This window comes from Pleurodeles waltl, chromosome 4_1 (genome assembly GCF_031143425.1).
Source record: "Pleurodeles waltl isolate 20211129_DDA chromosome 4_1, aPleWal1.hap1.20221129, whole genome shotgun sequence".
NCBI classification, from domain to species: domain Eukaryota; kingdom Metazoa; phylum Chordata; class Amphibia; order Caudata; family Salamandridae; genus Pleurodeles; species Pleurodeles waltl.
Genome location: NC_090442.1, coordinates 486,520,542 through 486,543,419, shown reverse-complemented (window position 1 = coordinate 486,543,419; position 22,878 = coordinate 486,520,542). Strand labels below are relative to the sequence as shown.

At 38.5% G+C, this 22,878-nt stretch overlaps 1 protein-coding gene across 6 annotated transcripts in view; it reads left to right on the top strand.

Moving 5' to 3' along the window:
• SYT1 (synaptotagmin 1) overlaps nt 1-22,878 on the top strand; it is a 3,823,670-nt gene that overhangs the window by 3,581,855 nt on the left and 218,937 nt on the right. For 4 of the 6 annotated variants that reach the window (XM_069228780.1, XM_069228779.1, XM_069228782.1 and 1 more), the window contains one exon: nt 2,743-2,860. In XM_069228780.1, the coding sequence (XP_069084881.1) occupies nt 2,743-2,860 (118 nt within the window). The remainder of the gene's footprint in view (nt 1-2,742; nt 2,861-22,878) is intronic. The other 2 variants (XM_069228783.1, XM_069228784.1) reach the window with 1 other exon arrangement.

The window sequence follows — 22,878 nt, the reverse complement described above, 5'->3', positions numbered from 1 at the left end:
TAACTCTGTGTAGGGCTTTGTGTGTGATGCAGACGTTCTTGAATTGTAATCTTGCTTCAATAGGAATCCTTTGTAAAGTTAAAAGAACAGTAGTTAAGGGGTTTATTCCAATTCAAGCTCAAAGTCATGTACAAAACTTTAAGGACAAAATCATACAAATAAAGAATCACCAAGGGTTGACCAAGAGACAACTTTGCCCATTTCTAAATAGCATTAATTAAGTTCAAGTTAGAAAGTAAAAGAGCTGAGCAATAAAGAGTGAACCCCACTGCTACCTAAATTTGGGAAATACATTTGTGGGGCCAAACACATGTGAGCAAAAGATAAAAAGCACAAAAAGGGCAAAAATAATTAGGAAAAAGGTAAGCTTGATCATCAAATAACTAACTTGGGTGGGGAGTCTTCTGTTAGGACACAAAGGAAATTTTCTAACTCTAGAGGTGCATCTTAAAGGGCAAAGACAGAGAGGAAAATACCTCACCCTTGGGCTCAGCATTCAAGGTTTTTCATCTGCTTCTGTCAGGAACTGCTCAGGACTGCATCTGCAGGTACTCTATCAGGAACTCTCACAAGACTGCCCCAAATCCAAATGTTCATCAGTATATCAAAAGGGCCACATCAATTCCGATTTGTCAAATGTTGAAAAGGTTGCCATCCAATAGAAATTGATCACCCAACTCCAAACAATACTCTGCTTTTTCCCATATATGTCAGGAGAACACCATCTCTCCATCTGATCCCATGCAAGGTTCCAACAAATCTTTAAACTTTTGGCTCATAGTCCAGGATGTTCCTTCTTCAAGAACGAAATGACACATCTCTCTGTGCCTTCAACAATGCATTGTTCTATTACCAACTAACTTATTATTATTACAATAAATGTGGTGCACTGCTACATTTTTCTAACTTTGCATACATGTTTAAAATATAAAGCATTAGATATCCAATATTGTTTACATATAGTGCCTTGAAACCCCATGGGTGAGAAGCTGCGCTTTATAAATGTTGATTGATTGATATATTCTGTTAATGCAGTGTCTAACTTGCTTGATTACATCACTTTAATTCGATTAACATTCAATAAAACTCACATACCACCAAGCTTTCTATGATTGGGTTAAACATATGCACATCCAAAATCGCTATGTTTTGTCAATTCTACATTTCAAATGTATAATTCTGCGCTAACTTGTTGCATTTTCCTAACATGTGAAATTGAATACTATACCATGAGGGACACTCCAACATTTCAGCTATATCAAGAGTGACAGTTGCAACAAATTAGTGGGCTCAGGGCTCCTTGGTAGCTGCCTCTGCTTCCCTAGAGGTAAGCAGTTTTGGGTGGCATTTTATTTGAATGTGCAAGGAACAGCCCTACTTGCAGTAGTGAAACACGAGCTTGAATTCCTCCTTGAGTGGGTAGTTAGCAGCAGCCTCTGACCTTGTGCAGGTGCCATGCCGAGCTGTGCCCTTAGACAGGGCTTCACTCAACAAAGTAGTTTTTTCAGTTGCTCATCAAGCAGTTGTGAACGGTTCAGAACCCCTAGTGGACAGTGGTGGCTCGTGAGAGGAAAAGGGGCGTGGCAGCGTGTGGCAGGGGGTTGGGGTCGTGACAAAATAAAAAAAAATATATATTTTTTTTTAAACGTACTTGTCTCGCTGTGCTGCACCATGCAAATCCCCTCTGCTTCCAGCCTGCCCTGCCTCCAATCCTACCGCTGCTTTCATGCTACTGGCAGCATGAAAGCAGTGGTAGGATTGGATAGAGTGCCCAGCCAGGGCGCTCCGTGGCAGAGTAGGAGGCTCTGCCTGCTCTCTCCAATCCGGCAACGCAGTACCGGGTTGGAGAGAGCCTTGTGCGAATGTGTGTTTGGCTGGCCAGCCGACTAATCACACATGCTCGCCACAGCCCGTGGCCCGTCCCTTTTTTGATAAAACCATAATAAACATTGTTTATTATGGTTTTATCATCAAAGTTTAGCAGCTGCTGCTGCTGCCGGTGGGACGACGTTCCTCCACCATAGCGGAGGAGCCACCCTTGCTAGTGGATTTGCCCTAGAGTCTGTGCTAAGGTCTTCTGACTCATGGTCAGCCTCCCCTGACTTTCTGAAAGGTCATAGTAGCAAGCCTTTTAGCCTGCTACAGTGATTATGCTATCTATCTCTGATTGTACAACTAAACAGAAACAGGAGCCGGAATGAGGGAGATGAATAGTGATGAAGAATACTCTGTTTTGGGAAACAAAGGAAGGGAAGAGTTTACCTTAACAGACTTATTTCATGCACAAGCCACACACACGTTTACGAATTACATCAAAACTATATGAGGTCGCATTGATTATTTTAAATATTATGTTGAATCTATAACCAGGCTGGATTTGTTAATAAATAAACATGAAATCACAGTTTCCAATTGGCTTTGGGAAATAAAACAACAGAAAAATAATTGCCTCGTTGTAGCGTTGTTTGATGAACCTACGAAGTACAGTTTTTGGTAAACAAACTTTCCAAAGTGTAAAACAAGTGCTTAAATCTTAGCTTTGAAAGAGGAGGCAGAGGAGGCTGTCATCCACCCGGAAAATAAATCCTGTTTAGAAACTGTCTACTCGAAAAACAGCAAGAAACATGACTTTGAACCCCACCCCCCCTTCTGTCTGCATGCTGTTAGAAATGTATTTGCTGTTGTACGAGAGCTTGAAAGTAACCGACTTCATGCCTGTCTTTCCTTTCTCTTTTTTCATAGCAGGAGAAGCTCGGTGATATCTGTTTCTCTCTACGCTACGTTCCCACAGCCGGCAAGCTCACAGTAGTCATCCTGGAGGCAAAGAACCTGAAGAAGATGGATGTTGGCGGATTATCGGGTGAGTGGGAGGAAATGTAATTCTGAAAATCTAATTGGAGGATGACACCCATGTACAATTTAGATACCTTGTGAGTGTATGTACTTTACAGAATCCACCTGATACTCCTGTGACGTATCTATCTAGCTATCTATCTATCTATTTATCTATCTATATACACCATAATTCTATTGATGATGGCAATCAAAAATAAAAAATATGTAACACACCTATCATTGATTCCATTTCGCCTCAAAAATGTCAATCGATTGCCCAGTTTTCAAAATGCAACCTTCCACTTCATGTCTTCATCTTCTCTGGATTTACAACATGATTGGCTCAGTAAAAGTTTCATGAATGAGTTGGAAGAGGGTTTAATGAACTTTGATGTATACAGTTCTTAGACATATATCCCGGTGCTCACCTCACCATGTGATGATTCACTCTGACTCAACAACAGCCCAGAATGGAACAATGGAAATGTCAGAGGGTTTTCTGTGTTGTGCTTGAGAAATAGGCTTGTTTATGGCTGGCATTCAATTGTGATAGCATAGGCATATATACTTTCAAAATCATGAAGGCTTTAATGCATCGTTCTTCGGAGTTCTATGGAATAAATGTATCTTGAAACATGGTAAAAATTGCTTCTTTTCTGCTGCAGAAGCGTTGCTATTTCAGAATCATTAACTCTGAATGTTAAAACCCATCCGGGTTGGCTGAAGGAGTTTTACCTGTTGGGTGAAATGATACTTTGCTAACCACCTCACAGATAAGCAACTTCGTAGATAAACACAACTTCTTTGGGAGTTGGGATGTGAGGAGGCTGTATTATAGCTGAATCTTAGTTTGGGAGAGAACATCGTCTACAGTACAGCCTGCATATAGTCTGGCCAAAAGACTTAATTGAGATGACTGTCCTCTGGTTTAGTTGAACATAGACTTCTGAGGCAGACTTTGACTTGAATAGGTAGCCTTTTTAATCCACGTATGTTTATTTGATTTACTCATCCTGGTTTGGTGCACAAAGTTGCCTCTTTCAGACTTTGAAGATAGCTCAATGAGCTGAATGTGTCCCACTGAAGCACGCAGTGAACTGTGGCTCAAAATCTTGAATCTGGGCAAGGCTGTCTCAACTTGCCATTCTTCTGAGGTTTGTAAATTGAGTTCCACAGCATTAGGTATTTAAACACTTTTAGGGTGCTTAGAAATGGTAGAAAGATAACAAGAAGTTATATTTAATAATATAGGTATTAATATAAGTATTCAAATATAGCCTGCTATGCACTTTTTGGTTCTGGATCTCTTTAGCAAGCGAACTCTTCAAACAGAGTTTATATTAGAAGTCTGGGGCATAGCCCACTAAGGGTTTATAAAATTCCTGACCAATCAAAAAATATCTACATTTAGCAGGTTGGGTTCTGTCCCAATTCTGCGTGGTTTATCTCATATTACCTATTCTGAATGTACTAAACCTTCAAACTATTCAATTAATGCTGTTGTCAAATCTGAATAGTGCTACTGGAAGCTCTAAAAGTAGAAAGATTTACAAGTCTTGGGGCTTCTTTGCAGGTATATGATTCTTGCACAAAAGGGACAGCCCTTGTATATTAAATGGGTACAGTGGTGAAACAAAGGCCCCTGCAGCCCCTGTGGTGTGGGGGCCTGAGCTCCCGGGGGTCCCCCTCAGCACAGTACCTTGGCATGAGAGCTCCTTTGTGAGTTTGAAGGGTGGAGCCTTCCATGTAATTTTCAGCGAGGCCCCCTAAAGTTTCATTATGCCACTGAGCAGGTATTTATATGTGGTTTTAAATCATACCACCAAAACTCTTGTAGCAGAGTGCTTTTCATAGATACTGGTGAACAATGATTTCCCGAAAAAATATATGTATAATAAATACAAACAGAAGCAAGGAGTAGGAAATGTTATTATTTCAAAAATGTGACCCAACAACATAATATCCATATGTACATTAGCAGTGAACAATTGTGGAAGAGAAATATTCATAGCAGAAATTACTACAAGGATAGGTGGCTGAATATAGGCATTAGCAAACACACCAGCAGACATTTAGACAATTAAAGTTGGCAATGCCATTAAACAGCATTTCAGCTCTTTTTGCTCTTCAGTGGTGGCAGTTGGTTAGATTACAAGGGGGATAGGGTTCCATACAGTTTTCAAAAGTTTCCATATTTTGAAAACAATCACAAGAGCACACTCTTAATCGGCCTGGACCGCAGGTGAAGGAACATAGAGATTCTCAGGGAGTCAGGCAGAGGCCAACAGCAAATTCCAGTCCAGGTCCGGTTGCCACTGGTCAGCTGGGCACTTCAGTGAAAAGCTCTCTTACAGCTTGTACCCATACAAGATGTCAGCCATCTAAGCCCTGGATGCCGCTTCCTCATCCTGGGCACATGAGGAAGTAGGTCCAGTCTTTCGGGGCTCTTTCTGGTCAGAGACAGCAATTTAGTCCTCTTTTGATCTTACAGTGGTCCTGAAAGTGTTATAAGAATTGGGTGGAACTAAGTAAGAAGATGGTGATTTTCTACAGTGAACATATATCCATTAATTGACGTCAGTAAGAAGTGATGCTTAAAATATGATGATTGTGGTTTTAGTTTTGTTCATTCGATATTATGTTTATGTTGGCAATTACGTATATGTATTGGTAAGTCTATTTTACAAATTTGTGAGATTCACAGTAACAAATTGCAGTTGTTTCGACTCCTGACCTCTCAATATTTAGGAGGAGAATTGTAGTTAGTACCATTGATAAGCCTAAATACATGCAAAACCCAGATAGTTCTATAACTTTTACATACCACTTACTGTGAGCATTGTACATTCCAGAATTGCTGTGAGAGTGTTCAATGTGCAGGGCCTGAAAGGCTGCTAATGCCCTAATCTCCTCAGTTTGAGGAGCAGTGCATCACTTCCTCCCACTTTTTTGATTATCTGCCTCTCTACTGCAAAAAGACATCTCGGAAACTGGGAAGTCTTCAGAGCTAGTTCTCGTGTATATGAATAGAAGCTTCACTCTTTTTTCTCTTATAACAGTATCATGAAAAGCATTTCTAATTATAGTGAAAATTCCTAATATCTAATTTACAATAGTTATATTAATATAGTAGTGTACCATTTCCCATTTCTTATACACTCAGGTTGTGTAGGACCCTCAGGTTCACATCAGGACCTCTGTCATCACTGCCTGCTCCTTAACTCCTGGGCCATGCCAAGACCATTGCGTAATAATCGTGGACCATAAGTCCTGTAGGGCTTTCATCCCCCTTAACATTGACTTCTAAAGTTTATGAAATGTAAGCGTATTTACCCCAGTCCTATCATATACTGTTTTGTTGGTATCCTTAGCACGAACAGTATCTCACAAAACAATACTTAACCAACAACGAACTATGGGCGTTACACGATAGTCACTCTTGCGACATTTAGGCCCGAATTAAAGAAAAGTGGCACTGCGCCCCTTAACGCCCCCATACTGCCACCGTGTTTGCGCCACGTTTAATATACATGAACCATGGCACAGGGTAAGGGCAATAGCATCGACATTTTTGACGCTACTGATGTACTGCGCAGCATTAGCGCCAACATTTTGGCGCTAATCCTGCAGAGTACATAGGGGTCCTTTGAAAACAATGGTATGCCCCCTATTAGCGCCTGCTCTGTGCAGGTGTTAAAAATAGCCACTTAAAATTGTGCAGTGGAATCTCCTAGATTCCACTGTGCCGTTTTTGCAGTCCTCCTACAGGGGGAACGCCCCCCTGGTTTATATTATGCCTGGCGCAGGCATAATGCAGCACAAGGGGTTACAAAGTGGCGCAATGCATGCATTGTGCCACTTTGTAAATATGGCACAGCAAATTTGGCCTCGCTGGGCCACATAAGCATCTTAAAAAACTACGCTAATGTGGCACAAGGAGGCGCTAGGCCCTCTTAAAACTGTGCCTTAGAGTGTTGTTATGTTAGACTATTTAGCACCAAGAAACTAGCAGATGAATAGACGTTAAGATTAACTGTTGAGAAATAAACAAATCCATAGTAACTTAGAGCTGTGTTGTCGTCCGTTTTTCTGACAGCGCATGTGACTAGGGGCAGTAAGAGATGCTTACTTCATTTCTTATCCCCCTCAATTTTTCAGACATTGCTACACACTTTAGGAGTTACTCCGCTTACATCGACTGAATATACAAAATGTCAGGATTGCAAAGGAGAACGCACTGCTCTCGCAAGCCTTAGAGCGAGCGTTTACTGAGCGCATTGGAAAGAAAACCTCAATTGCCATTTCAGCAGCAAAGCCTGTCAAGCCGGAAGCCATTTCCGAATCTGCATGACGCTCCCTGTGCAATAATTACCCGTCACCCAAGGCTGGTGTGAAGAGCCTTGTGCAGCTCGGCGTTTGACCATGCCCTGGAACTACTCATTAGTTCACGGTTGCCATTTGCTATGTTCAGGAGAAGGGGAAACTATTTCCGCAGTCAGGGCAAAGTAATAATGTGATTTCTATTTGGCCGCGTACAGATTGTACCTTAACAGCAAAGACCTTATGAGCATTCTCTGTTGTCACCTGTGCCCACACACAGCACGCATCTTTACTGAAGGTGCGAACATTTGCATATAATTGCACATACAAGATAAGGCGATGTTTGTATTGGCCGAAGATGATGTGGCAAATAAAATGTACCCCTAGGCAGTTAGCAATAGATGATTGAAACGTATGCTAAAATAAATAATAAAACACAGGCAGGGTATTATAACTGCCCCTTTAATGACGTTTGAAAATTAAATTGATTCTGAATGTTGTTTCCCTTTTTGTCAGTAGTTAGAGACAAATCTTTTAGGTAATGCAAGGAGGTATATGACTGCCACAGAGGACTGTTATTCCATTACCCAGAGTCACGCCCTCTTACAAATGGTCCTCAACACCTACTATGTTCAACAATAAAATCTGCACCCTCAGATACATTTCGCAGGTCAAACTACCCGATATTTTTAAGGGGAAAAATGTCCAGTAAATAACATAACCCGTGGTGTCATAGTTTAACTGATGCAATAAGTATTGTACCTAACACTTTGCCACTCATAATGAGGCATTTGTGTTTTTTTCTAATAATGATACCTGTTTTTATGTATATCAGTCTTGTTTCACGTTAATATAGCAAAACCCAGGCTTTACGTGCCTGTAGTTATTTACCCTTAAAAATACTTCCTCATCTTGAAGATTAGTACTGTTGACTTTTTCGATGTCTCTAGCAGGGGCAACTCCTCCATTAGGGCAGAGGAGCGTCACCCCCCTGCCAGCAGCAGGAGCTGCAAACCTTTAAAAGGAAAACTATTATAAACTTCGTTTATTATCCTTTTATTTTTAAAGGGGGTGGGGTCATGGGGGTGACAAGCAGTGATGGGAGTCCACAGGGCACTCCCCTCAGTGCGCAGGTATGTTTGCCTCGCCATCTCTGGTCCGGTCGGTCAAACACACATGCGCACATGGGTTCTCTCCAACCTGGCACTGTGTTGCTGAGTTGGAGAGAGCCGTCCCAGGCTCCCAGTCTGCATTGAAGAGCCCAGTCAGGGCCCTCCAGCCAATCATAACACTGCTTTGAGCAGCGGCATGATTAGTCACAGGGCAGGCTGGGATCCTGCAGTGTAGTGAAGAGTGGCAGAGAGCGGCGGCGATGTTCAGGTAAGTTTTTTTACATTATATTTTATTTTTGTTTTATCCCCTGCCACTTTTCCAAGTTGCCTGCCGTGACTGGTCACTAGTTGGATAAATCAAGACATTTCTTCAATAACAGATCTCCACTGGAGGAATGTGGCCCCTATTTTGCTTTACTCAAACCACCCTTTATTGCAGTCTGCTTGAAAAGACTCTTACAACCATGTAAATCTCGCCCAGCACAGCATACTAGACTTTAGACATCTTCATTGTTTCCTATGAAAGTTGTTGTTTTTTTCTTTAAAAAATTCGTCCCTCGCGATCGACTTTATGCATTTTGGTCATTATTGTGTAATTTTTATCATTATATTGTATTCTTGCAGACTAAATAGCTCTGCAATTTTTATGTTCCATTTTTCAATTTTAATGTTGTTTGGTGCTGCGGTTTCACTTTTCTTTGAGAGATGTCTGTGTGAGGCACGGATACCAGGTATAAGGCCAGGATTCCTCAATTAAACTTCTTTTTCATTACTTTCTAGTCACTAGATTGTTTATCTTTGTCTGAGCTCATCATTGCTCTGTCCCCTAGTTAACAATTCAATTTCCAACACAGGTACATTGACATTTCTTGTGGTTATTCCTCTAAACAAACCCTTCCTTTACTGTTCATGTTTAAATTCACATTTCAACTAACCTCAGTACAGTTGCACCCACTATGTGCTAACAATGGGTAGCTTGCTGCATCCTCACTTAAATCGGATCTTCTAAGACACCGAGGGCCAAATTTACTACCATTCCACACAATGCAACACAGTAAGGGAAGCTGCTGTGCTGCGTTGCTTCAAAAGAAGAGACGAGTTGTGTTTTCTTGTAGCACTGGCACACTTCTTTCTGCCTATCACTGACACAGGTACCCTTGCACCACAATGCAAGGGTTCCTACATTGTGGTTAGAATAGTTTTTGTGCAGAAAGGGATAACTTCCTGCACAACATCTATGCTTAGGAGTGTATTCTGCTTTGTATGTGTTCTTTTTAATGCAGCACAGATGCAAAGAGCAAATAATGAGGAGAAATAAATATATGTTGCCTTGTTATGCCAGCCACAGGTAGGCTCACCATTTGGTGCGAACCCAGATTGACAGACTTTAGTAAATCTGGGTCTATGTCTAAATCCTTGAATGGATGCACAGGATCCCCCATGCTCCACCCATGGAATAACTCAGCGACGCAAGGTAATGCAAAGCAGATGACATGCGTTGTGTTACTTTTGTATTTTTTTACTAAACTATGCAAAGCCATGAAAATTGGGCTTTGTGTGGGCCACTAAATCCCAACATACATTTTTCATCAGGCTGCTTCAAAAAAAGCGACGCAACCCCAACGAAAATTGTTAGTAAATCTGGGCCTCAATATCTCTTTCTCTCTCCCTATCCCTCTTCTCCTCTTTCCATCGTTCTTTGACAATTATTATCCCTGCTGTCACCTTTGAACAAGAATTGCACATCCTAATGTATGGACATGTAGGGACAGCTGATGTGGTAGAACTATCCTGGACCCTATGTTGATGCTGTCCACTTTGCTCTATAATAGGAGTAAAATGTTGCAGCAGCACAATGTCTTAAGAAGAGAAGTATTCCCCGCTTGCCTATTGGTTTATTGCCAGAAGAAGCTGCACAGTGACAGAGCATATTCCCATTCCCTAGCTCACCTGTAAATACGAAATGTAGAACATGAATCAGAATGGGGAGACAGCATTTTAAAATCTTTCAGACGACCTGTAATTTCCACTTACTTGGCAGCTGTACATTTGGGAGATGAAGAGGGAGGCTGCAGATTCTACCAGATGAGCTGAAGGCCTCTCTATCAAAGGGTGTACTCTTCTAGGTAGTGAATCTCATGTATTTTGCATGGGTGTCATGCCTCACAGGTATTTTCAACGGAGCTTTTATTTTCTGAAGCACAAAAATTATGGTGTATTACTGATAGGCAATTGCATTCCAAAGTGACTTTAATTCGCACATTTCCTATAAATCAGATGTTTATTGGAAGGCGTAATCAGTGAAACTGATAGCATGCTCACTGAGTCAGTCAGCATGACGAGTTTCAATGGGACATCATTCTGATGGCAAGATTTAGTGTACACAGTAAACTTGATTCAATTCGACACCAGTATAGTTTCTTTGATGATTATATGTCTCTTGCACAGTAACGTCAATGGGCAGTATCTTCTAAGTGCATGCTCACGCCACAGGGCATCCTTACAGTGAAAATCCAGGAATGCCCTCAATAAGTGGCACAGCAATTCTGATGGAAACATTGTATATCAGAGTAATTCAAATAAAACACTGGCTCTTTAGACAATGTCTTTGTATAGTGGCACAGTAACTAAGAAAAGCACTTTGCAGAGCACAAAAACTCCTATGTTTGGCTTATCTCACGTTATACTAAATGTTATGATGGACTTATCACCCAGCAAAATACTGTTATTGGGCATCTTCTCTTAAGCTCTGTTTATCTGCTTCTACAGTTTTCAGTAATCTGCAAAGGAATGAATTCCAAAAAAACGACATACATGTGCAGGCACCCATCAAATTTGCATAATAAGACCGGAAGTAATAAACAAACAGATATGATTATCAGTGACTCAAAGTTGGACATGCATACAGTCATTCGAATGGGAAAGCCTTACAATTGCACAGAGTAACAAAGATCAGAAACAGGCTATTGTTAAACATGCACTGTTAATCGGAATAACACCTATAATCAGTGATTGTCATTCTTCAATATAGTTTTCTAACAAAACAAACAAATTCCACCATAACTCACCTGATGCTCTATGGCTCAATTACGACATTCCCACAAGGAATCCGAGGTGTTTCATAATATTGTGCACAAAAACATATTACACATGTATCAGAAGACTGTTTGACTACTACATAGGCGGCTGTGCAATAGCAGTACCTAACTAGCGGTCGGGGCTTCATGCAATGCTGAATCCTAATCTAAATCCTCCTCAGGAAGAAGTCTCTGCTCTGACTGTGTTTAATAGTGCTTGTAACTCTCTATCAAGAGACGAGCAACATATTACTATGCCCTGACCGGTTGGGTGGATTCCATGTTTGAGAATTGAGCAATTGGCAAATAATATCAAACAGTCCACTCAAGTAAAATACTGCTGCATGTGGATTAGAAAGACATTTCTTCTAAAGACCTATTTAAATGTATTGTCTCTCTGACAGTGGGCATTTATTCAGTCTTACCAATCAAATGTTTTGTCTACCTTCCCTTGCAATTGGTTCAAGTGCTCACCCTTCAAAAGCATGACTGTGTTATGTCTTATTAAGGTTTACCCATTTATATTGTTTTCATGGTTTGGGTGGTTGGTCGGTCAACATATCTAGCCTAGAGTCAATATGCTACCCTTTTCATGTGGTGCATACACCTCAGTGATCCCATGAGCATATATATATATATATATATATATATATATATATCAGGGGCAGGGGCAACTCCACATTAACTCATCTAAAACAGGCTTGGATTTTGACATTTGTTGCGTTGCCACACTAACACTAAAATAGTAAAATCAAGAGATATAGTGCCTTTGTGAATTCTCTCTCCCTGATTCGCATTTCCAAGGTTCCTCAGGACTTAGACGGATAGCCCTGTTGTAGTTTACATAGCATACACCTCAATAAGAACCATTATTGATTCCAGATTGACATGCAGTACTTGTTTGCAACACCTCACCAGTCTTGGTTAGCATGTGTTGCTATCAAATGAAATTGGTGGTTCTTTGCTTTGCGTATGATACATATTTTGATATTTATTTGTAATACTGTACCTATTGTCAATATATTTTATATTTTCTGATTGCATAAGAGCTGTTTTCATCGTAAATGTCATTGAACAGGTGATCTGTTTTTTTAATCATCTATAACTGTACTTTCACTGATGAAAAATACTTGCATGAGTGAAGGTAACTAGCTAGCCTTTATAAGGATTGCATTTTCCTGCCTTCGGGATTTTGCTTTTAGATTATATTATAGCAGAGTGTCAGATGAACTGGTGAATTTTGATCTAGCGTTTTCTGTTTAACCATTAATCTCATACCGTTGGTATTTTACCATACAGCAGCCAACAGGTGATCATATATGATGGATTGGATGGTCAAACCTCTAGTATGACTCATTCTGCAATGTGCCTGATTAGGCAGATGTAAGGTTGCAAAGTATTAACTCTAGTTATGTTTCTGGGGTGCATATCTTCATGTGTCTTCCTTTGCTTGGCATCTTGTATTCAGTTCTTCTTTTCCTAGCGTGCCATAGTATCTTGTTTCCTATCCCTTATGCTCTTGGATCAGCGTATAACTGAACCTCTGTCCCATTGTCCTTGTTTTTTAAGTTGCTAAGTCTCCCTGTGCCTTCATCTGTTCCTTCATCTGTGACCGCTTTCTGCATAATGATGGGGATGCTCTCTGTCAGAAATTTTAACATGACTACTGCATCCCAGTTCTGGAGCCTCCCCATTGTCATTATCAGTTTTAGCTGACCATGGGACATTTAACGTTGGTTTCCTAGACTGATGTTCTAGAAAGTTTTGTTAAATGTGAGACTTTTGTGATTGTATATGTCTGCCTTAACTAAAGTCATTTTTTACTTTATTTGATACATAGTATTCTTCGAATAGGTACAATCATGCCGGTATTGCTCATCTCGCGTGAAATAAACTGAAATAAAACACCACACAAGTAAACATTCGCAGTAGGGTTTTCACATTGCAGAAGCTTGCTTTTAGTGCCAACGATTCACCTTGTGGGCCAAGAGAATGAAACTTTCATTTATTAGAAATCCACCTCCCCCCTACCCCGTCCAAGGCACTTTACTTGGGTGGTTACAGCACATTTATAAACAAACTAAGAGGGACATTTTACTGCCATCTGATGAATGCCATTCTTTTTATGACATTTTAATTACATTTAAAAGCACACGCGAATCAGCAGTTGATAAACATATGGTAGGTACTAAGACAAACAATAGTCTTAAAGCCCTTAACGTCCTTTGCAGCTGTTTAGAGAAGAAACTCCCATTTTATCCATTCAGTGTTTAAGATGTGCTGATGCTTCGGGGGATAATTTAAAAATGTCAGTGTATGAATGTAGATGAGTTTACCTATTATGACATTTGGTATTTATCTTCCTTTTGTTCTTCATCGGCGGCTCCTCGTATGAATAAAAATATGATTCTTCATTTCTTGTAATATTAACTCCATCCTCCGCCCCGCGCATCCCTCGTCTCTCGAGTTCCTTCAGATCAATGGATTCTGATGATATTAACAGGGACGTGAGGGTTTAAATTAGGTGAAAGAACAAAACTCGGCCGAAAGTCAATGGCCGAAGACCTTTCATCATTTTGAGTTTTTTGCAGTAAAATAATGAGGCGAGGGAACAAAAGCAAGCTATGATTGCAGAGCTTGTATTGAGTCTAAATATTTTATTCAAAGCCCTTCCTGAGGCATTATCGCTTCATAAAAGCTAATTATTTCAGGAAATCTTCTCCTACCCTTTATGGGCCCTGCCCATGTTTAGAAGATATTCAGACTAACAAGCTGCTGAGTCATATACAGAACATATTAACAAAATTGAAAGGAACCAACTCCTTTAAGGTTATTTAGCTTTATGATACAAGCGAAAGCATCATGTTTGCTCCATTTCTTCTCTGCCATTTTCTGAGTTCCTAAACTTACACAGCATATCTTTGCTTTAAAAGTAATTACAATATAGAGCAGTTGCAAACAAAACCTACTGCATAAAATGTTTTAAACATATTAATCACAATAAAAAAAGACAAGAGGAAGTATTTCAATTAATATCATATAGATAGGTGAATTTCTGGCCATGCAAACGAAGCATTTCACAATTATAACAAAATGAACAAATTGAATTAGACAATGAGAATTACATTTTCTATACCATTTTACTATTTTTAAATTTTTTTAAAAAATCTACAAAATACTAATATCACCTCCCTAAAATATTGGACACTAAAATAATATGTATGTTGGTGTCTCTGCAGGGCATTATATTATAATAAGTTATTTAGGGATTGCTTTATCAACCTCTTAAAAAGGGGTTCTGGAATAAGCCTTGCTATTTATCTCATTAGATACCTGTAGTTTGAGAACTGTGAACTTTGACCAAATACTGTTGTTGTCTGTTGTAAACCTCTGTTGCCTAATACTAGTAATTCAAAAGCATTCTCTACACTTAATTTATTTTCGCTATGTTATAAAGTGTCAAAATATTATTCTGATAATGCAACACCTTTAGCATAATAAAGCACAATTTCCAATATTGGAGGCTTCTCAAATAAATTTGACAAGGGGCATTACATGTATATTAAATTAATAAGTTAAAAGTAGACCATAAGCAATAAGGCTATATTCTATTTTGGGCACACAAAATTGATAAACAATTAAACTTGTGCTTGACAAGACATGCATTTGTATACCTCAAGTTCTCTTCTTCTTGCACTAAGTAGGGTCATCTTTAGCTACTGGTTGTAAAAGCCATTGTAAATGATGAGTTTTACTAGTAGCATTATTGTCATGCTTTGCCAAGTCTGTCAGGCAGCAAAGATGAAACCCGATGTGAGACTACCTGAAATACTTGGGATCATGCTGAAGGTTTCTACATTACATGCTGCCCTTTAAATCTATTAATCATTCAGTTGGTGTAAGAATCCAAAGAACAGAACTACCTATGTATTTCAACTGCAGTTTCTACATGTTGAGATCTAGATGTTCGCTGAGCATTTTATTATTTATATTGACCTGATCTCCTGTGTCTGACCTAGCTGTCCCCAACCCAATGGTGTGTTAATGGATTAAGCATGTATTTTTTGTACTTTGCAAGTCTCTTTATTTTCAGTCAATCAAATCACTTTTTCGGGTTACTCAATTTTAAGAAAAAGGCATTATTGAAATAACAGTACCATATTAACAGGTTAATTACAAAATATAAAATTATAGTCATTGCTTACCTTTGCTATTATCATTTGTTACAAACTTTCCCAAAACATCCAGTGTCCCTTTTCCACAAGAATACTTCTGTACATTTGCACAATATTCAACAACTTGGCAAAGCTCAGTATAATCACCTTTCATGCAATTTATGAGAGCTTTCAATACAGAGCACTGATTTACTGCTAAAAAAGCAGGAATGCAGGAAGTATGATATGCATATATCAATACAGACACAAGTAGATATATTCCAGTTTCTAAGGTGCATGCATTTAAAACAGGAAATCTAAGATAAAATCCCAGGTGCCTCCCAAATGACTAAACAGTATGATCCTGGGCAACACGTTACCTTTCTGTACAGCAATTTCCTTAGATAAGTTACCACTAGACTTGATTCAGTTGATAAAATGTTCACTACATTTAAAAACATCACACATATATATGGTTCAATGAACTATGATGTTCTGACGTATAAAGCAAGAACATTTATTCAGAAATGAGTTTTTTTATTAGATTTTTGTCAACAGAATAAAATAAACAGTATAAATAATCTACTCTACCTCCTTATCAGCTCATTGTAGGCTTAATACAAGTAAAACGTGGCACATGGGTTTGAAGTGAGAACACAGTAACAGCGGATGTGCAAAAAATGAACATTGTTCTTGGCCCCCAAATAATGTATTACAGCTCTATTGGTACGGCAAAGGAACGTTTCCATATCTTGTCAATATTCAGAAACTATGTATCCTTCCTTCCTTCCATAAACCAGGGTATCAAAATACCTTGTAGGCAAACTTTCCTTAGGTAAACTATAAAAACAGGAGAGTGACAAATTCTCATAGCCAAAGTTACATTTGTGTTAAACCTTTACTGTACTGATAATATATTATATTGTGGGTGTGTTCCTCTGCATTGTAGAAGTTATACCCACTTGTTTAATTGCATCAGCAGTTTCAACCTTAAAAATTAAGCAGGCAATCAAAACCAAAGATCATTGATCATCCGAAAAATCTATAGTTTTCATCTTTGTAACCCTGATAATCAATGTTTCTTGATGTTAAACTCAATGTTAAAATAATATTTAAATAATGTACTCATTCAGTAGCTTTCACTGTTTTAAAGAAATTTGGGATTTGGGAAATGTGAGCTGTATCATCAGCATACACAAAAGGACTGGAAGCCCTGTTTCCTCACATCGGGTAGTGAGTAATAACATTTATCTGAACAGAGAGGACTCTTACAAAAACCCTGCAGCTACTATACTGTAATGCACAAACCTGCTGTAACCCTTTATTCACGAGAAACTTTGAGAGCAACATATTTGGACCTCACAGAAGCTGACGATGGATCAGACTAGAGGAGAGCAAAGCATTCAAGCAGCCCTTAAAAGTCCTCTGGGATAGGTAGTTTTTTTTAGATATTTCCCATAGAAACATAAGGAAATGGAAATGTGGATAGAAACAGTTATTAAACAGAATGTATCACTTGGTAATGAGGGAAGCAGCATTGTCTGAACTGGACGTATAAAGCCAATACAATTCTGTTTCACTCAAGAAACTGAACAACACCTGCTGCAAATAATTTACTACTGCTTTTCATGAATGAGAGAAGATTCAGCTAATTCAAATACCTTTTATGCAAAAAGGGTTCAACATAAATCTTAACCAACCTCTTGGATTTGCCTAATTAAAAAAAAATCACTTTACAATTTATTTGATAAAATATATACCATATTTCCAGGAATGAGATCACATCTTAAAATCAAGCACATCTCCAATTAATACATCATAGGCCATAGAGACTGATTATAAATTATCTAAATATTTCGATAATTTTCTCTTTGGCATTTGAGTAACCGAACACACTAGTATCTATGCTTCTCTTGAATTGTTTTGTCTTTTCTTTTACATTTATTATTACTATACTCCAGCTGAAGCATATTTTATTTTCTTGCAACCATAGTTCTTTCCTAATAAGTGGTGGAATTCATTCCCTTTGACACCATTGATCTAAAAGAAGGAGATGCAATTATATCTAGCTTTCTTATTCTCTGTTAACTGCTACATGTTGTGTAATTGTACATAACATATATTGTTAGTTGACAATGACAACTTGTTCACACTAAATGGTAGCATTTGAGTGTAAATTAGACCTCTCACAATATACAATTCTATTATGAGATCCATAGTTTTTTTTTCTACTTTTCAGTGTCCCTGGACTAAATCCAAGATCACTTCATTCTGATCAACCAGCACTAGGACAGTGTGCACAGATCAATAATTTATCTCAACAATGTGCTAACGAGGCATAAATTATCTTATTAAAAATTATTCTTGTTCCATAGATTATTTCATTTTTTGGGTTCCACAGAGGAAAATCTGTTGTGAACAATGATTTATTTAATCTGTCTTTATGTTTCTAAATCCTCCCATGAATGGCAAATACTGCAAATTTACAGAGATTAAATATACAGTTATCAACTGCGCCAAAGGGAAATAACACCACTTAAGACAGATAAGTTAGATAATGAGAACATCTCTTAAACTCATGTCCATTGCTTAATCTTGATGAGAGGTGTATCATGAATAGCAGTGCTAATTATATCACACATCTGACAGAAATTAGTAAAATCATTTAAATTAAATAACAGATTAGAATTCATGGCATCCAAAAGTAGATCACAGTTCTCCTCTTAAACCTAGTTTCTGTGGTACTTAAACTTGGTTATTCTGGATCTTCAATATTTTTTATATCAAACAATGTACAAATTGTTTTGATTCTCTCAAATAAATAACCTTTTGATGGAGAGTACATTTTACTGATATCATATCTTGAATCTGAGGCCATTTAAAAATATCTTTATGGTAATAAAGGACTGATCAAAATGTTGACAGTTCAACAAATTTAACAGTATCTAAACAACAAATGGTGAATGTTTTAAAGATCATTTTGCTTTTGTGTCATAATAATAGTAGCCTTCTTGGACTAGTTAATCTAGCTTCCATGTTTCACGCAGCCTACATAATTTATATTGCAGTACATTACCATAAAATTAATAACTAGACAAATGTTTTTCTTTGTCTGCAATAATCCTTCTCAGTAGATACAGGGTGATGTTAATTAGCAAACACTGTAGCCCTGCATCGTATTTATTAACATCACTGAGAGCCAATTGATCATAACATCCTCTGAAGGATGAGTGAAGGGGAGCAACAGCACTTGTAATTACCAATGAATAATCACAGGAATCATAATCTCTTTTTTCTTTTAAGCTTTAAAGAGGCTAATAGATCATGGGACTGTTTAACCCCTTTGAAGTAAATGTGTGTGCTGTCAACTCATCTTATTGTTTCCACTTTCTGTATGGAATTCAGCATTAAGGTCAATCTTTGCAACTCAACGTTATCAAGACCAACAAATCTTGATTAAAGCTTTGCATATTCATTCCCAGTGGATACTCTCTTTTTTCACAACCACAGCCCACATTTAATATGACATAGTAATGAGCTTCTACCATGACATGACCACAATTCAGACTGGCCAAGGTATGTACAGTGATAATATCTAATTTAACCCTTAACAAACCAATATTTGTCCCACCATTAGCAAGTAATGAGATGATTTTGTCTTGCAAATTTATTACCACCCTTAACCAAAGGAAAAATCTCTGAACTCTTCTGGAATCCTCTTTACATTACATGTTGTTTTCAATATGTAAAAAAAGTTACAGTTTATGTATTAACTTCTTCGTTAGAAATGGCACCCAGCACTACAATACTTTTAATATCACTCAAATTAATTTATTCTTAAATTACCTTCCATGCTTTTATCCCCATCCTCTCCTGTGCCATCTTTCTGTATGATTTCATTTTTCTTATATTTACTCCAGTTTTTCACTTTCCACATCTTAGGGATGGAAGGGCACTACTTAATCCTTGAGTCAAATTTACTGCAGGATTTGTAATACCGTACCTTTTGGGTGGGTTGTGGTCCCACTTTGTTTTTTTCTTTTTCAAGGATGACCAGCTTTATGTTCTTCTTGTGACTCACTCTAGTAGACCTCCTATTGTGTTTGATACATTTATCACTAAATGAGTATTTGCCTGTAACAGTATGCTTCCTTAATTGTTCATTTCTGTGTTTAAGGTTTTTTTTTGTTTGTATAACCTCTCAAGCACTTCTGTGCATACATGTATATTCTCCACTGGCTTAAATCTGGACGAGACGTATCTAATCCCCAGCTATAATCCCCTTTCCTATAAACATACATTGCATAAAAAGCTAAATAAGTTGATAAAAGGACCACCATTATTGCACAACTTCATATCTGTATAGGTTAAATCAAGCTGGAAATAAAAAGTCAAGCTGGAAATAAAAAGAGTGCTAAATAGAAGTGTGATATCCCAGGTACAATTCTGAATTGTTTTAGAAAAGGTGGATAAAATATTCCCTTCATGTAGGTAGTAATGATGTCTGACAATGTATGTCTTTGGTTTCTTTCTGAGCAGCACAATGGAAGTGGATTTATGCTGCCATTTAAAATTGTTTTTACCCGAATAGAGGTGCACATGGGAGATTTTTCACTCACCAAAGTACAAGAAAATACCACTAAGGTCTCCTGCATTAAAATTCTAATTGCCATAGTTTTGTGTACTATTTAAGATGTAATACGTACTGTTACATGAAATGGAAAATATTTTCCTACTTCCTCAATCACTATTAATCAAAACACATTTAAACTTCACCTTTCATTGGCAGAGATGAAGTAAAGTAAAAAGGCATCCAAATTAAAAAATATATAAATATTCAAAGAATTATTGTAAAAAAATTTAACTCTAAATTATAAAAAATTAGATTGATGAAAAGTTATTAACAGTATATACAAAGTGACAGGGTGCCTAGCATTATTAAAACATGCATTAAATACAAACTGTGCCATATCAACGGAATACAATACTTCCAAGTGTTTAAGAGCCCTAGCATTTACAAAAACACTTCATTGCTGTATGGGACGTTTAGTTGATTAAATGCCTAGAATGAATGCACTTGTTACATGTGACATAAATTCATTAGGACCTTTAGAATATCAGAGAGGCAGTAGAAGGACATATCAGAGAAGCCACCATTCATTGTGATACTATTCATATCCAGATTTCTTTTTTAAGTATTCTTTCTATCTTTATGCACTGCCAAAAGAAATGATAATCGGGAAAATGAATTTAAAATATCTTTAATATGTGTATCTGTTATTCTTAACTCAACTTTGTGTGGAAGCTAAATTCAGGGGCTAGAAGTGCTATATAAAAGCAAAATGCTTCATTTTTGTTTAATGGCTTCAACGGTCACTGCTTACAGGACTTAGGGCCTCATTACGACCCTGTCGGTCATTAGACCGCCAGGGTCGCAGTGGCGGTTGGACCACCGCCAATGCCGCGGTCCGAGTGCCATATTACAACTGCTGTGATACCGCCAGCAATGCCAGATTGCGACTTCATGTCGGCCTAGCAGTGCTGGTTGCCCTAATCTGCCCTGGGGATTATGACTACATTCTCCCACAGCAATTTTATGGGGGTAAAGCCACCATGAAAAAGCTGTCAGAGGCGTGCTGCAGGGGGCCACAGGGAGGCGCCTGCACTGCACACGCACTTGGCATGGGCAGTGCAGGGCTCCCCCGGCCAGCCGTGTCAAAATGTTCACTGTCTGCTTTGCAGACAATGAACTTTGCGACTGGTGCTGATCCACCCTACGCACTACAGCATTGCCACTGGCTCTGTTACGAGCTGGAGACAATGTTGTAGGCCATTTCCAACTGGGCGAGTGTGAAATTTATAATTGGCCCGGCAGGGAGGCTGCCACACTTGTGGCAACCTACCCATCAGGACTTTGGCAGATGGGCTTTTCCGTCCAGCAAAGTCTTAATTAGTGTATTTTAAGTGCAAGGCAATCAGAAGAGAGAGATACGAAAGAGCCTTGATATTCAGCGTGTTCCTACTACTCACAGGCCCCACTCAGAATAAGGGCCTGCTTTAGAGTTTGACGGTAACTCCACCACAAACATAACAATTGTTTGTTTTCCTTTTTACAAGTGCCATAGGATATAATGCTTTGTAATAAGGTAGATGGGACATCAATCACATTTGTGACAAAGTACCCCATCTGCCAAACTCTAATTGAGGCCCTGCATGTATCAATGAATTATCTAATTTGGCAGGATGTGAAATGAGTGACACAGTCTGTGTCCTACGAGTGCCAACGAGCAAAATTATGTATTGGTATTGTGTCAAAACAGCTCACCTGTAACAATATTTTACAGGTGAGGAGTGGTGCAATTTTCTTATTACAGGTATGTTCTGACGTGAGAATGTGGACACAGTGATGAGGTTTCCAGTACAGGCTTTAACATCCCGTTCACTGGATGTCCCCACTTCAGGGCAAACTATGATAAAGTTTTCAAAGAGGATGCCTCCCAATTGAATCTCACTATAAAGTGGACACGGGTGAGCTTTTTAGCTGAGTGCTCAAGAAAGTGTGCAGATCCTAACAGAAATAAAGTGCAAATTTAATTTGGGCAGTCTCCCAGTTTTGAAGTTTTTATCTGTGTTTCTTTTTGTAGGTTTTAGCTCTCGAAAATAAAGTGTGGAAATTATTACTAGGCAGATTTTAGATATCCTTGCTTCAACCAAGATTTGCTGCACCCACATGAACTCCATTCCTGCCCCAATCGTCACTGTTTTCCGATATTACATTGAAACGTAAAGAGTGCAAGCATCACCAGTAACCCTTTTATTTGAAGAGGACAATGAAACTGAATTCCTGGATTATTCCTCACTGTTTGCCTGTTATATTGATGCATCACTCATGCACCATGTCCCAGCATGGCGGCCTTTGCTTCTTGGTATTTAGTGGGTGTAGGCAGGCAACTAATTCTGACAGCATCACTTTTTAAACTCACCTGTGCATCGACCTAGAATTTCTTTCTTTGTTTGTATAGTTGTAAAAAATGCTGCTTTGTATCGGATATGAACAGGTATTACTGATTCCTTTAACAAACACACAATGAAATGAAAGAAGATATTGTGGTACCAATAACTTAACATAGACCCTTTGTCCTTGGTTACTTTAAAATATAAGTATTTTAAGCAGTCTACAGTACCATTTCATCACAACTTACCTCAGATACTTAATTTTTAGGAAATAGTTAAACATTTAGTAACAGCTGCGTGTAAGTTTGATATTACCGTTTAAATGTAACATCATGTGCTGGTACCGGGAGAGAAGCATTAGACTTTTCATGCTTATCCTGCCCAGATAGTGTAATTGTAGTGCTTTATTCAGCCTGTCTGAGGGGT